This window comes from Serinus canaria, chromosome 4 (genome assembly GCF_022539315.1).
Source record: "Serinus canaria isolate serCan28SL12 chromosome 4, serCan2020, whole genome shotgun sequence".
Classification (NCBI taxonomy): domain Eukaryota; kingdom Metazoa; phylum Chordata; class Aves; order Passeriformes; family Fringillidae; genus Serinus; species Serinus canaria.
In genome coordinates, this window is record NC_066317.1 from 47,957,380 (window position 1) to 47,971,923 (window position 14,544).

The 14,544-nt window shown below is 39.0% G+C and overlaps 1 protein-coding gene across 1 annotated transcript in view; it reads right to left on the minus strand.

The window, feature by feature from the left end:
• LIMCH1 (LIM and calponin homology domains 1) overlaps positions 1–14,544 on the minus strand; it is a 173,235-nt gene that overhangs the window by 33,976 nt on the left and 124,715 nt on the right. Inside the window, exons 14-19 of the mRNA XM_050973641.1 lie at positions 13,772–14,005; positions 12,588–12,833; positions 11,399–11,434; positions 6,659–6,785; positions 3,795–3,949; positions 3,246–3,645 (exon numbers count right to left, since the gene is read on the minus strand). Coding sequence (XP_050829598.1) covers positions 3,246–3,645; positions 3,795–3,949; positions 6,659–6,785; positions 11,399–11,434; positions 12,588–12,833; positions 13,772–14,005 — 1,198 coding nt within the window. The remainder of the gene's footprint in view (positions 1–3,245; positions 3,646–3,794; positions 3,950–6,658; positions 6,786–11,398; positions 11,435–12,587; positions 12,834–13,771; positions 14,006–14,544) is intronic.

A 14,544-nucleotide genomic window follows, 5' to 3' on the forward strand; every position in this document is an offset into this window, starting at 1 on the left:
CAAGGAATTTAGGAAATTAGGAGTTCAACATGATAATACAATCATTAACACAGTTTGTGTTATCAGTGAGGGATAAAGCCAAGCACATATTTCATTCAACACGCCAAACAGAGAAGACCCTGTGACCCTAGAGGGCTCATAAACAAAATACAGGCACAAGGAAATAATTTTTCTGGATTTCCTGATTTCCCACATTCCATTCTCCCAGTAACATACAGACACCCTTTGTGGGCATCACAGATCAAAGGATGTTTTAAAAAAAATCAATTTTTATGTTAAATTTAGACTAAAACTGCTGGGTTTTACATTGCCTTAGGCAAGAGCTAAGCAGGCTCTCCAGGACTAATTATGCTGATGAGCTGCTTATGTACCTGAATGACCTCACCACAGTATTAGCAGTCTGTACTTTTTTGAAGCACTGTCATGTGAACTTTGAAGGGGCAGGAGCAGCAGTGTTCATCTACTTGTTTCTTTGTTGTTCATAATAGAGAATCAAACCAGCAAATAAAACTGGCCATTCCACCCTCTCCATAAGGCAATCAAACAGATAGGTGCTTTCCCAAAAAATTACTTTAGGCAATCTCCTTGAAAAGGAGAGCGTGGAAACAGTTTGACTACCTTTTTCTCAGGGTCAAGCTAGCTCCTTGGTGGACATATATTCCTGCTAAGGAACCTTTAAGCAAAGAAGAAAGTGCAAGATATGCTTTGGCTTCTTCCTCTGAATTGATACAACTTCTTGGCACTTTTATACTGGAATTTCTGAACAGAGCTGGCATGTAAAGACTCAATTTGATTTGAAGGGCTCTTTGTAGAAGCATACAGGAGAAGTCTTGCTACAGAGAACTCACTAGCCATTCACCTTAAGAGGCTCCAGGTGGAGAGAGACTAGGAGAGGACCATGTCTCAGTACCACCACATTGCTCCTGCCTGGCCACTGCACAGATGTTTACAGGCTTGTCAGCAGGCACCAGGAGTAAGGAGGGTTTTGCTACTTTGTGCACAGAGATCCTTCCTTCCTTACTTACTGAGTGAACTGCTTGGATACCTCAAGAGTGGCACTCCAACTTAGTATATATCATCAGTAGCAGGCTGAGGGCAAACTCCTTCCACTGACTTCTCCTGCACATGCATCCAGAGGCTTATCCTTTGCAAGCATGATTACCTAAGAGGCCATCTCTGAGGTGCTGGGCATCCTTAGCTCTGCCAGATGTGCAGGAAGGTGGAGGCTGTTAGTCCTTGCACAATCAGCTCCACCACCTGTTTCACTCCTTCTGAGTGTTTTTCAGATGAAAATGTTCCCTCCCTTTCTACACTGACATCATCCACTTAACACAGTACATCTCTTAGGGTTTATTTCCAAACACAAGTGTGAGCAGGACTGAGTCCCAAGTCTTCTGGGACTGTGTGCTGGATTATCTACTAGAGAGGCAGGTTATGAAAGATCTCAAAAATGAAAAGTCCAGGAAAACACTGGCAGGCTGCACCATCCATTTCAGTGTCTCTGTTTAGACTAAAACATTTCTCTATTTATGTTAAGGAGGAAAACCAAATGTTTGGATGAACAGGACAGAGGCCCTGGCTGAAGAGTTAAACAAACATACACCTTTCTGTCTGATCTGGAGGAAGTCAACCAAGAATCATTGACAGACTGGTGTTTCAAGGGAAAATAATGCTACAACTATATGTGCTAGGGAATAATTCCTATTGAGACAAATCACATTTTTTCACATCACATGAAAAAGATTCAAACAGATTTTTTTGTGGTGGCTCACGGGGTGTAGGAGCCTTCATGAGTTAGTTTTTTCCCACTTATGTGAATTATATATATGCAATAACATTATGGTGATACACACACATATCTTTGTCCCCTGATGAAAAAAGTGGCAAGGAGCAGAAAAAAACCCAAAGATCCACAATTCACTGATATCTAAAAAGTAAACTCGGGGCATACCAAGCAGGGTATAGGAGAAACCAGAATTATCAGTTTCTTCTTCCAGCTAGGAAACATGGTGGGGTGTGGTTTCCACAAGAGCTGGGACAGACTTCAATAAATTATACATCACAGCATAATTTTTTCACTAGCTATAAAGAGCTGACTTACTTTTTAGAAAGTAAACAACCTGAATACACATGGTAGCAGTGCTACTGGGATATCAGCAGGGCTACAGGGACCCTTGAATGTCACTTGCAAAGTATGAGCAATGGCAGACAAAAGGGAGCCCAAACTCTAGAGAGTGGGGGCACCCATGCCAGTCGGCTTCACACTGTTCACAACATGACTACTATGAGACTTGGGTAAGCTCCAATTTTGGTACAGGCACTGTGAACAGCAGATGTTTTCAAACTTAACTTATTCTGGGCTGTTCTTTTTAATGCATCCCTGTTCTTTGCTTTTTCCATAATTGGTTCAGTATCTTACTCTCATTCTCTTTACTACTTTTATGTAGTCAAAGATACACTCCTCAGATTTCATATTCTGGTTTCAGAATATTGTTTCCTATTCTTCTCCCACAAACCATAGCTGACTTATTCCCAGCAGCCCTGCTTTCATCCAAGTTCTCTTACTTCTTTTACTCCCATAGTCTTTGCATGGTTCTTGCAATCCAGTGGAGCCACTCTCCCTCTCTCACCATCAATCTCCAGTTACTCTGCTACCCCAGAACCAACCTGCTTCACTGACTCTCCCTGCACAACCTAAATCCTCTCTTTGTCTGTGAAGCAGATTTCCCCACTCATCCTTGGTGAGAAGCACGTTTAAGACAGAACATATCTTTGGGCAAGCTGGCTCTTGGCTCTGTAGGCACACACTTGTTTGGGTGTGCCAAAAATCAGACCCCTGGCACAAAAGTCAGTTCAGGTCTTGCTTCAAAAATCAGGGCCTCCACACTCTCTGCACCTTCCATTTTATTCAAAAAGAAAAAACATGACCACATACTCTTTTCTAAAAACTTTCTGAGGAAACACCTTGGTTTTTTCCTAAATCCCCCTTTCCCCAAACAAATTTAGCCTGAATTAAAATGACCAGTGCAAATATTTCAGTCTGAAGAGGTCAAGATTCTAAGAAGACAGGTAAACATGAAGAAACCACTAAACCAGAAGCAGCACAGAGCATGAAGCTGAATTTTATGATATCAGAATGCTGCCACCATTTTCTACATAATTGCATTCAACATTTATATGTTCAGATGACTCAATCAAGATCTTTTTGTCTTCTGGTTGACTTTGGAGCACGTGATGTATCCTACCTTAAAGTTCTTTAAAACTTCCTGTGTGTTTTTGGGTTGTGAATAAGGCTTGGGTGTCAGCATAGGCACAGCCTTGGAGACACTTTTGCTGGGAGATGTGCGTCCTGTTGAACTGCTGGGCTCTAGTTCAGTGGTGGGAACAATGGTTGCTTCAATTGTGGCAGTGAATTTTGGAGCAGGAAGTGACTGTTGCCTTAAATATCTCAGAGGATTTGGGTCTTTCAGTGGGGAATTTGGTTCCACTGAATGGCTTCTTTCTAGAATTTTTGGCATCTGCAAACGCTCAAGAACAGCTTCACTGATAGTGAATCTTTCAGTGTACTGCTGGAGGATGCTCTCAGCCTCCTCCTGTGTCTTTGCATTCTTGTACGCCTCATGAAGCTCCCGCTCCCTCCTCTCTCTGCAAGGAAGACAACACAAGAGACACCATCACATCAACCCTGGAAATCACAGCCATTTCCTCTGCTCCAGCAACACCCTCCCCTCTCCCTCACTCAGGCCTTCAGATCATTTTCATTCATGCCACTGCACTCCAGTAACACAACGTACTTCTCCTCCACGATTTCTCGGTAGGTTTTGATGCTTTTTCTGCGCTCATTCGTTCCCTCTCCAGCCAATAACCTCTCCATTTTCTTTCTCTCAGCTTCCTTTTTAATCAAATCCTGGGAAGCGCTCCTTCGACGACTCTTCCACCGAGCCAGGTCCTGTGAGAGAAGGAAGGCACCTGAATGCAGAGTTGCAAGTAACTAAAAAGTGGCCACAGGTAACAATGAACCCAACCAGCCGGTTGCAATACTTGTTCTTGCCTGTGGTCTAGGCTGCCATCACCTGCAGGCAGCATTGTTTATTTCAATGACAAAAGGAAACCATGCCATAAATGAAGATGTTGCCTGAATTTTCTGCTAACATCAGTAAAGATTTCATAGCTTCACTGCTTACTTTGCTTTTGGCAGGAAATTTGACCTAAAAGGACCAGTCAGGACATTCATTTTCACTTCGACCAACACCAGGGACAAAATTCAATTCTCCAGGAAAATTAAGTAAAAAAATTAAGTTTGGTGAAGAATTTTAATAATCAGACATACAGGAAGCAAGGGTTCATTGGAGGAATGGATGTTGTTTCACCATGAGCTACAGCTGCACTGTCTGCCTTGGAGAGCTTATAGTTCCAACTTTGCCCATGCCAAGCTACATGCAAATATGGTTGACCCATGATGTTGGGGTTTTTTGATAGAAAAATCCAGTGCAGCATCCAAATTTAAATTCTTCATCATGGCCACCCTGCATTACTCTGGATCCAGATGTCAGCAAGAGAGATTAGGGAGTGATGTGGCTCATACCTGGCTGGTGTGAGAGATGACACAGTAAAAAACCTATGGTTTGTATCCAGCTACATAGAGGCATCCTTGTTGAAGTAACAATTACAGTTTTTTGGAATCTGTCTGCCTGAAATTGAGCAGAAGATTGACTGAATCTGGTTCTCTGCCTTTTCTGAAAAACTAGCCTGATACTAAACCAGAGAGTCACAGGAGGTACTTGTTATGGCCCCTGTGATGTCTTGCGTCCTTTATGAATTCAAAAATCCTGGGGGATACAGAAGCAAGGTATTTTTCCCAGTACAAATATTACAGTAAAGAAGTTTTCTGAACTGTAAAATTTCTTTGCAGCCAACTAGTAAAGGAACAAAATTTTACATGTAAAATGTAACCATTGCAGAACTTCTGCAAAGAAAAATAACTTCCTAGGAAACTAGAAGGGAACATTTGTTATTAACTTTTCTACATCAGGAGATTGGTATACAGATTATATTTCATGCACTCTAACAACTTTTGGTTTTAATAAAACCCAGATATTCATAACACATACTCAATTCAAAGGCTATTTCATTAATTACATGGTTTCCCAAATATTTTAATTGCATTTTTATTGGTAAACAGCAGAAGGCACTGCAAACATGATTTTTATGAAAATCAGAAATCAGGAAAAAAACATGATCACTTTTAATTTAGCTTAAAACCACAATTTATTGATTTTACACTAAAGGGAATGTTCATAAAATTACTTCTTCACATGACCTACATATATCAGTCTACAATCCCCTCCATGAAACATAGGCCTATCATTTTCTTCAGTTACTAATTATTCTCATTGAAGTACCAAAGCATTTCTTTATTCAGCTACTTACACTGTTGTTTTCCATTAGCATATTTTCTAACATAAGCCCTCTTTCTCTTTTCATAATTAAAAACCAGACATGTTTATCATTTCCAGTTCTGATGCTTTAGAATAACAATATTTTTAAACGCCTTGAAATTGTTAATTGTTGGCAAATTCATAGCATGGGCATCTAAAATATCAGAGCATGACCCATGTCTCTATAAAGCCCTCAGAATGCCAAGGATGTTCTAATAAAGGCATTTTCAGTACTTCTTCAGAACTTTTAGTTCATGGTAGAAGGTGCTGAGGGCCTGGAAAATGTAATAACTTTAACTCAGAGGATTTTCAATTCTACAGCAGAGTTCTCAAAGTTCTTGAATGCCTTTGGATTTATTCTTATCTCTGCTGGGAAATTACAGCTTCCCACACATAAAGACCTTTCAGCTGAAGTCCTTCATTGTTCTACTATAAAAAGTCACTTCTTAGCTGTATATACAACTTGTTTTTAACTTTTCCTTAAATTTTCTACCAAAAACCTCTCTGAGGTGTTTCACAGAAGCTTTCCTAGCTTTCCTTGTAATGAGAAACTACCATATTTGAAGAGATGTGTTTTATTGTGTTTTGGGTAGTTTCTTTTTTTAGTTAAAAATATCCAAAATTCTTTATTTAAAATCAGTCTTTAGGAATGAACAGAACTGAAACTAAAACTCCTTATACTAACTTACCTGCAATGCTTGGACAGCTTAACAAAACACATCAAGGAAAGAAGGTTTGGAAAGGCCTTGTAAACCAAGTGGGGTGCAGCTAACCTGAAGTGTATTTGTTTGCTTGGATAAGATGGAAAACATTAACATTTTCTGTATCTATGCAAATTTATTAAAGAAAAGGCTGACCTATTTATTCCCTGTCCTACTTAGTCTTGTATTTGTCACTTTGGGCATTGACTAATTAGAAAAGTTAGAGAAGTCAGCAGTTAGAAGTTGTTCTTCCATTTTTTACCTAATCACAGTTTCTTTGCATTTTTTTTTTAAGGAAAATACCTGGTGAACAGGCAGAGGGACTGGGTCTTGTATTTTTTGATTTACAACAAGTTATGAACTTCTATGGTTTTAGCAATGAGGAAATGAGGAAAAAAACCTGTCTCCTCATTATTTTGAGCACTGCACAGCAAGTGCAGATTTAGCAGGTTGTCCTGGCTTTGCCTAGCTGGCTGGCCCCAGTGCCTGCCAGCATTGCAGACAATGCTATGTACTCACATCTTGCCATCTGGTCTCGTCCTCTTTCAGCTGGTTGTGTATGTTCTGCAGCTTCTCATGGCGAGCTTTGCTATGAGGCTGAGCCACAGCTTCTTCTTCACATCTCATGTCAAACATACTCACACTCCTAAACAAGGGAAAAATAACAACAGGCCCAGTCTTATTTAGAGGCTTATATTCCTTCAGCTTGTAAGAGCTGGAGCCACATGAGGGTGCTACAGCAGAATCAGACACCTGCTCTGCTACAAAGCTCCCAAAACCAGCAGTCCCCAAGTCAGGCTTGTTAGCATCCCTATGGCTCCCACACAGTACTTCAGGCATTAGACTCCTCAACTTCCCATTTTGTTAGTCAACCACTTTATATCTTACTAAGAAGCACTACTAACTTTACACTTCCATCAATAGCTCTTAATAAAATCACTCTATCAGTCAGAACATTTTACTTTCTAAAGATTCATGCCCAATGGGTTTTCAAGATCGCTTTGATTAACACCACAGACAGAATTTTCCATTTCAGGGTAAAAGAAGGCTTGAGAAGCTCATCAGGGACAGCATGGCCAGCTAAATGCTATTGTTACAAACTCAGAAAAGTACACTCAGTTCAAACTGCATGGTACTTTTTCACCTCCCCTTTTTTCCCCTCTCTGCCTTGAAGAAATCCAATGCTACCAGCATCAACCTATTAATACAGCTAACCTAACAAGGAAAATATGATGTCCAGGACAAAAAAAAAAGCTTTTCTATTTATGTCTCTGACCTTTGGAGAACTAAAGGAAAAAAAAAGGTTATGGTTTGACGTTATGCTTCTCTTTATATTATATAAAGATTTTTCACAAAAAGATAACATGCTTACTACTCCACCTCTACTACCTATTATTAGTAAAACATTACCTCAGTTGTGCCATTCAAAGCAAAAAAAAAAAAAACTTAAAAGAAAGCCATGCAGTTCCACACAAAGTGATTTCACAGCAGTCCTCAAATGATCACCTGCAGCTTTACGTGAGCCAATGAGCCAACCAGCAGGAGAAGCACCCAGTGAAGATAAAATTGTGGGCATGTGTCCACAGTATTCAAAGTGAATACTCACGGAAAGCTGTGCATATATTTATGAGCCAGCATTTGTATTCAGGCAAGCAAAGACGGCAATGCCACTCTCAAGAAAGCACTTGAAAGGTCTGGACAGTGTATGGAAAAGGACATGCACAGATTCCATCCTGCTAAGTAGGTATTTACTCAGAAATGAAGGACAGAATAAAAACCCTTTTGCCTTTAAGCATGAACAGTGAAGTTAATATATTACTGTGCTTCACCCCTTAAACAGAGTGCTGAGGGTTACACTAATTTGGGTTTTTCTGTGGGTACTTTAACAGTTGCATTGTTCAGGATTGGATTGGAACACTCCTAAATAACAAAACCTAAAGAGATGGCAAGTGTTGTTGTTTTTTAAAACTTAAACATCAACCATATTGGGCAGACTGGTGAGGTAGGTTGGGAGAGGCATAATTCACAATAAAGTCACTCTCATAGGGTTTATTCCAGTTTAAGAGCTTTTGAAACTCACACTAAGAAAGCCTTTAGTGCTCAGTATTTGATACCTTGTGCCTACTGGGTCAAAATGGTTGTGTAGCTCTTCCCTGGTACTGTTTCCTCATGTTAAACAATTTTTCATTCACATGCAGTAGGAGAAAAGGTAAGACCAGAAATGGTGGCTACTGGTCCTAGTAGAGCATGAGTACACACTCTCTGCCATTTGGGGTGGAAGAATCTTGCCTTTCTAGAAGGAATACCTGGATTTCCTAATTAAGTCTAATGTATGTTCCCTGAATTCATGCAGGTCTCACAGGGTGCACAAAGACAGCAACAGGTTTTATAACTATTAACAATGCAGTAAAAAAGGTTCTCTGGAAAAGGCTTTAGCCTTGGCCAGGAGTCAAACTATACACTACAACCCCAGATGCACCTCCTACTTCAGCAGTCACCTCCCTTGCTGGGCCTTCATTGTCATGGATAAGCAACTGGGTGGGTTCAAACTTCAGCTCTGCAGCAACATGTTATTCCACAACGGTATCTTCCCAAGACAGCAGTCTGAAGGAGTCCCACCTCAAAGCACTGTGCTCCACCCTGACCAACATGTAGTAATCACTAAGGAGAAAAACCTCCTTTCCTGAGTACATGGACAAGGCCAACTGAAAGGTCTCCATCAACTTCTCTGTCTGACAAGTTCATCCTTAGAAAAGAATCAAAGAGGCCAAAGCTTCTCTGAGCTTCTATCCAAAGACACTTTTCACTCTATCCAAAGACACTTTTCACTGTGAGTCCCACATAATTTCATCCTATTTGTGTCTTGTACAGTCTCCAAATGGCTCCAGGCAATCACTAACACCTCCATGAACAGAACTAGATTTACTGCTCCCTTCAACCACATGTTGGGCCAGCAGGCACACAGCACACAAGTAGACAGGGAATATGGAACTGGACCAAATTCAAGTTCATTACCTTTCTGCCATTAGCACAGCTCCAGAAATTGTATACAAACTCTGTCCTGAAGCAAGAGGCCTTTCTGCTGACCAGGGTACCAGACCTGCCATTCTAACAGTCATCTGGGAAAAAGCACTGTGCAGACCAACAGTGTATTTGGAATGTTGGGATTTTCAAGCTACACTGCTTTATTATCACAAATTAAAGTTGTTGCTGTCAGAGATATCATGCAACAATTTATTTTTTTTAACAAGTCTAAATAAATTTTGAATTAAAAAAAACCTGAAGGACTTCAATGTTTAGATTAATTAATTTAAAAGTGAGAGATAAGGCAAAAAAATTCTTATGAGAATCCTTATGTAAGGCATTTATTATATGGCTGCATTACCATTTTACAGTCACACTAAGAACTAAGAAAGTCCAACAAAACATAAAAAGGGACAGACTGGCTCAAAATCAGACTAGTAAAGAAATACTCAAAAATCTCAGCTCACTATGAGCCTAAACTCACATTGGACTATGACGGTACCACCAAAATTCTCTCTCTTCAGGAGATGGGAATGGGCCTGGTCAGCAGCAACACACTAAGTACTGCCTTTTCTGGACCCTGAGACAGACCAGGGCTGATGACAATATTTAGTTTTTCTCTGAGTAGCAAAAGGAACTTTGCCAGTCTAATAAAAGAGTCCTTAGTGTTGCTGCTGGAATAAAGAGCATCTAGTCGAAGACTGAATTCAAGTTACAGTTTTCAATGGGGACTTGACAAACATTTAAAAAGTATTTTAAATGTCAGTTCAATTTATTTTTCCTACTTGAGAGCCAAGTTTTATTAGAGTCTTCATAAATACTTTGTTTTCAAAAGGGAAAACACAGTCTTACTTTTATAAAAACTTAAAAGACAGTATAGGAAAATAGTTGCTCTGTAAAATGTAGCACATCTGGAAAGGATGACAATGAGGTTTGAATATTAATTGTTTTGCCTTTTAAAACAAAGTAAGAATCAGTATAGAATAAGCAATATGATTTATTCATCATTGCTACTCTGACATTATAGCACCAAGACCATTGAATTGCCTGTTTGAAGGCATCTCCACGTACCTTGTCTCACGATTACATTTAATACAGACATACACATATGAAAAAATCAATCATAAAGCAGGCTTTCTGAAATAACTGGAATGTCCCCATTGTTAAGTATAACACTTCTATGTTATATTGCTCTTTTTATCTCACCCCTTCATTTGACTGGACAGATTCCTGCTGCTTGAAAATGATCATGCTTACTCTGTAGTCAGAGAACAAAGGCTTTGCTTAGCATAAAGGTATTAAAGAACTTGTAAAGAACACTCAGGCCATGATTCGAAGATTTATCATTAGAGGAAAGGGTGAAAAATTGCATATGAGTCTCTGTGCATACTCATTATAAAAACCCCACAATTCTCCATACTGTTTATATTTTGGATTTAATCTGGGACACAGAGAAGGTCACATGCATTTCTGTGAACAGAAGGAGATTGATATTATTGTGTGTATAGCTCCCAACTATTTCTCTTCTAAATAGCTAAATACTAAATACTTCTAAAGAGCTTTCCAAATGACTACATACTATTCCATACTAAAGTTTATATGCATACATGAACAATTAAAATTTTTGAGTGTAATAAATGTCAGTTCTACTCCTTCTATGAAAAGTGATGCACTGAGGTGAAGAGCTTAAAACCTGAAATTTAGTACATTATTAAATTAAACATAACTTGATAGGGATTGAATATAAATTTTTAAAAAGAGAATAAAGGCTCAGCTAAAGATGTTTCTTTCTGGTAATTATTCTGAAGATCATGAACAATGATATTATTTTGCTTTGGGCTTTCTTTATTTCTTCCTCTTCTTCCTCACACTTCATTTTTTTCTTCAACACCCAGATTCAACCCAACTCTCTTTACCTGCGGCTGACTAGAGGCAATGGAAATTCAGAAGAAATCCAAGACAAAATAAAAGAAAAAAAAGAGGAAAAAATACTTTAAGCAACAGCTGGACATTAGTATTACGCTTCGTTTTTAAGGACTTTTACACAGAAATTATTTTTAACTGCAATGTAAGCCATATCACATTCCATTTTTCAGTGCTGTCTGAAAAATTTATTTGCCAAAACACTGCAAAATAATAATGATGCATCAACTGCATTTTAAATTAGTAGAAAGATGGGAAAGCATGCAGTGTAAGTTGTTTAAAACAGAATCTTGTGAACACAAGACAACTTACTCTGCGTCATCAGACACAGCAGTTCTGGGGCCGAATCTACAAGACCAAATATAAAATTAGATTGTGGATAAATACATTAAGTAGTAATTGCAACTGGACCCCTATAATTGGTACAACTGTCACTTCTACTAGTAAAGCTGACCAAAATAGAACCATACTGTTCAGGGATTATGTATTCATCAAACAAGACTTACCTGATCATCCTGAGGTCAAACTACATGAGAGCACCACCCATCCCTGCTTAAATATATACTTATGCCCCACATTATAAAAACCTGCTGAAGTATACCTAAAATGTGTATAGAAAATAGTTCTTAAAAATAGACAATGTCTTAGCATTTACATTGTGCCAAACATGCAATAAATGGAGACAAAACAGTTACATTCCACAGCAGGGCTTAGTACCACTATTACTGAAGCATGAAAGAGACAAATACTGTAGTCAGAAAGTGAGTCACAGGATTTCCTTTTTCCTTTTGTAGGTCTTGGTTTTGTGTTTGGGGATTTCTTTGGTGGTTTTATTTGTTTATCTGATTTTTAGTTGTTTTTGTTTATCTTTTGTTCATTTGTTTTGTTGTTGTTTTTGTTTGGGCAGGGTTTTTTTGAGGTTTTTTGGTTGGTTGGTTGGCTTGGAGTTTTTTATTGTTTTGTTTGCTTTTTGTTTTGGGTTTTTTTTTTTTTTTTTTTTTTTTTGTTAGTTGGTTTTGGTTTTCTTTCCCCAGGGTGGGGAGTATAGCTGAAAAAAGTTACTGGTAATACACAAACCAGTAGCATTCACTACAATTGTAGTCTTCTTTAGAGCTATGCAAACCACATACATATATTTGGGATTTATCATAAAAGAGCATCATGTACAAAAGTCAATACTACAACATTCATCATGGGAGAAATAGAATAATCATCTCTCAATAAGCAGAGTACATTTTAGCATCTCCTCTACATAAACTTTTCTTGCAATTCAACATATTGAATCAAATCAAACATTCCTTTCACTTAGCTTTCAATTAAATATTTTTTAAAAATCAAAATAAAATGCATTAGACAACTATAATTCTTGTTTCTAAAATGTGTATTAGTGACATACAGTGTTGTAGTCTGGATTGAAAACACACCAGGCAATGCACAATCTGAACTCTGAAGAGTGCACACAGAGGTCTGCAAGCTGCGTGATTCACACCAGAAAGCTCACGTTTGCAGATGCTCATCCTTGGATGAAAGTGTTTCCATTTTGTTTTCCTCAGGAACCTCCTGAAGCTTAGATGTTTGACTGAGGTGGACTTCATTGTTGCCATCTTCAGCCACTTGGGCTGTACTCATAATCTCATCTTGTCCCGTAGGTGGGAGACTGTCCTCCTGCCCTTGCTGCTGTTCTTGCAGGGGTTCTATTGCAGGCTTTCCAGAGCTATTAGTGTAGACTTGTGGACATTTTTCAGGCCTGAGTGAGCCAAAGGCAGTAGTGTAAAGGGATGTATTCAGCAATATTTCAAAATCACACATACATAATGAAAAGCATAACTATGAGTAAATAAAAAACCAGCCCCTACAAACACAAACAGCTGACACAGCTGCCTAAGTGAGGCAGGAACAAAACCCATAATTTCAAGAGTCAAATGCTTGTAACATTTTTTTAAGTCAGAAAATAAACTGTCCAGAACACCATTGAAAATTAAAGTATTAAGTCTTTTCAAAACCAAGCCACTGTTGAATCCTGTGGTAGATGACAGGTTTGTTTCCTCCTGGCTGAGATGAAAGCTAGTATTTCATCCATGTCTGTACAGGTGCATGCATATCCTTCTCTTCAAGTACTCTGAAGAGGCTGATGAGTAAGAATCTTTCCACTCTTGCTTGCATGTGGCTCAACCACCAAATGATAACTCTGTTATCATTCATCATGAGCTTCAACACACACACAGCCTCAAACATCTCATAAGAAAGGTGCTTGAAAAGACATTATCAGGAAGAATCTCAGGATCTAAAGGTTTCCTGTTAGGAAGTCATTGGCACTAGTTAAGCCATAGACAATCATCTAACCTACTACATCCAGCATCTCCATTTCTAGCTGGAATAATTTGTAATGATTACCTCATATTTAACCAGAAACCCCTACAAATGTAATGCAAGTGTAATTGCTACACAGATCTGTTTCCACACGTTGTTAGAATTTTGCATCTAGTAGAGCTCCAGTCCGAGTCTCCACATGAGTTTTCTAAAAGGGCCAGAAACCTTCAACTGTCTTCTACTGAGCAGAAAGAATTATCAGAGAACTGAGGACAAGCATTGCTGGGCCACCAGCAAATCTTCCTGATAAAGACATCCTGACAAACAGCCCACAGGTCTAGCTAAAAGTGATGGAGAAAAACATAACTTGCTTACCTCGTGGTTTTCTTTTCAAGTTCTGTAGCGGTGCCCTGCTTATTCTGCTGCTTTGAAAATGGCATGGGAAGGAACTGCTTAACACTGGGCCCAGGCTGTTTAAGAAAAGCTCCAGTTCTTCTGGCTAACATGTCATCTCTTTGAGGGTCTGGAAATTTCATTTTGTTTTCTGTTCCATCACTCTGCAGCTGAGGGATTTCAAGCTGTTCTTGGCTCTCTTCTTGTGTGACAGTGCTGCTCAGAGAGACAAGTGACACTGTTCCATGATAATGCTCATTTGTACAGCAAGTGGCTGCTCGGGCAATGTGAGGTACTGTTACTCAAAACAAAGCTGAGAATGATGGAAACTAGACAAACCAGGCATCTTTAGCCACAGCACAAGGAGGAAGAGGAAGTTACGTTGAACCCCACACTTGTGTAGGTGATTTGTTAGAAGTTGGTTACTGCATACAGATCTATGCAATGACTTATTCACTTGGGAGCTGGCATAAAAATCTAGACAAAGCACTATGGTTTGCAACAGAAATCCCCCCCTCCCCAAAGACTATGAAAGACTATTTTCATGCTGAACAGTAATTAACAACTCAAGTACTTAAACATTATGAAAGAAAACAGGCTGTTTTATATTCATAGGATATATTCTTGTAAGTAATTTTACAAAACAAAACACATGCCATGATTGAGTAAAACACATCTTTAAAGCCCATGTGAAGAATGGGACATTGCTGACTGATCCAAGCTAACACCACACACAAACCAGGCCCAGAGAGATC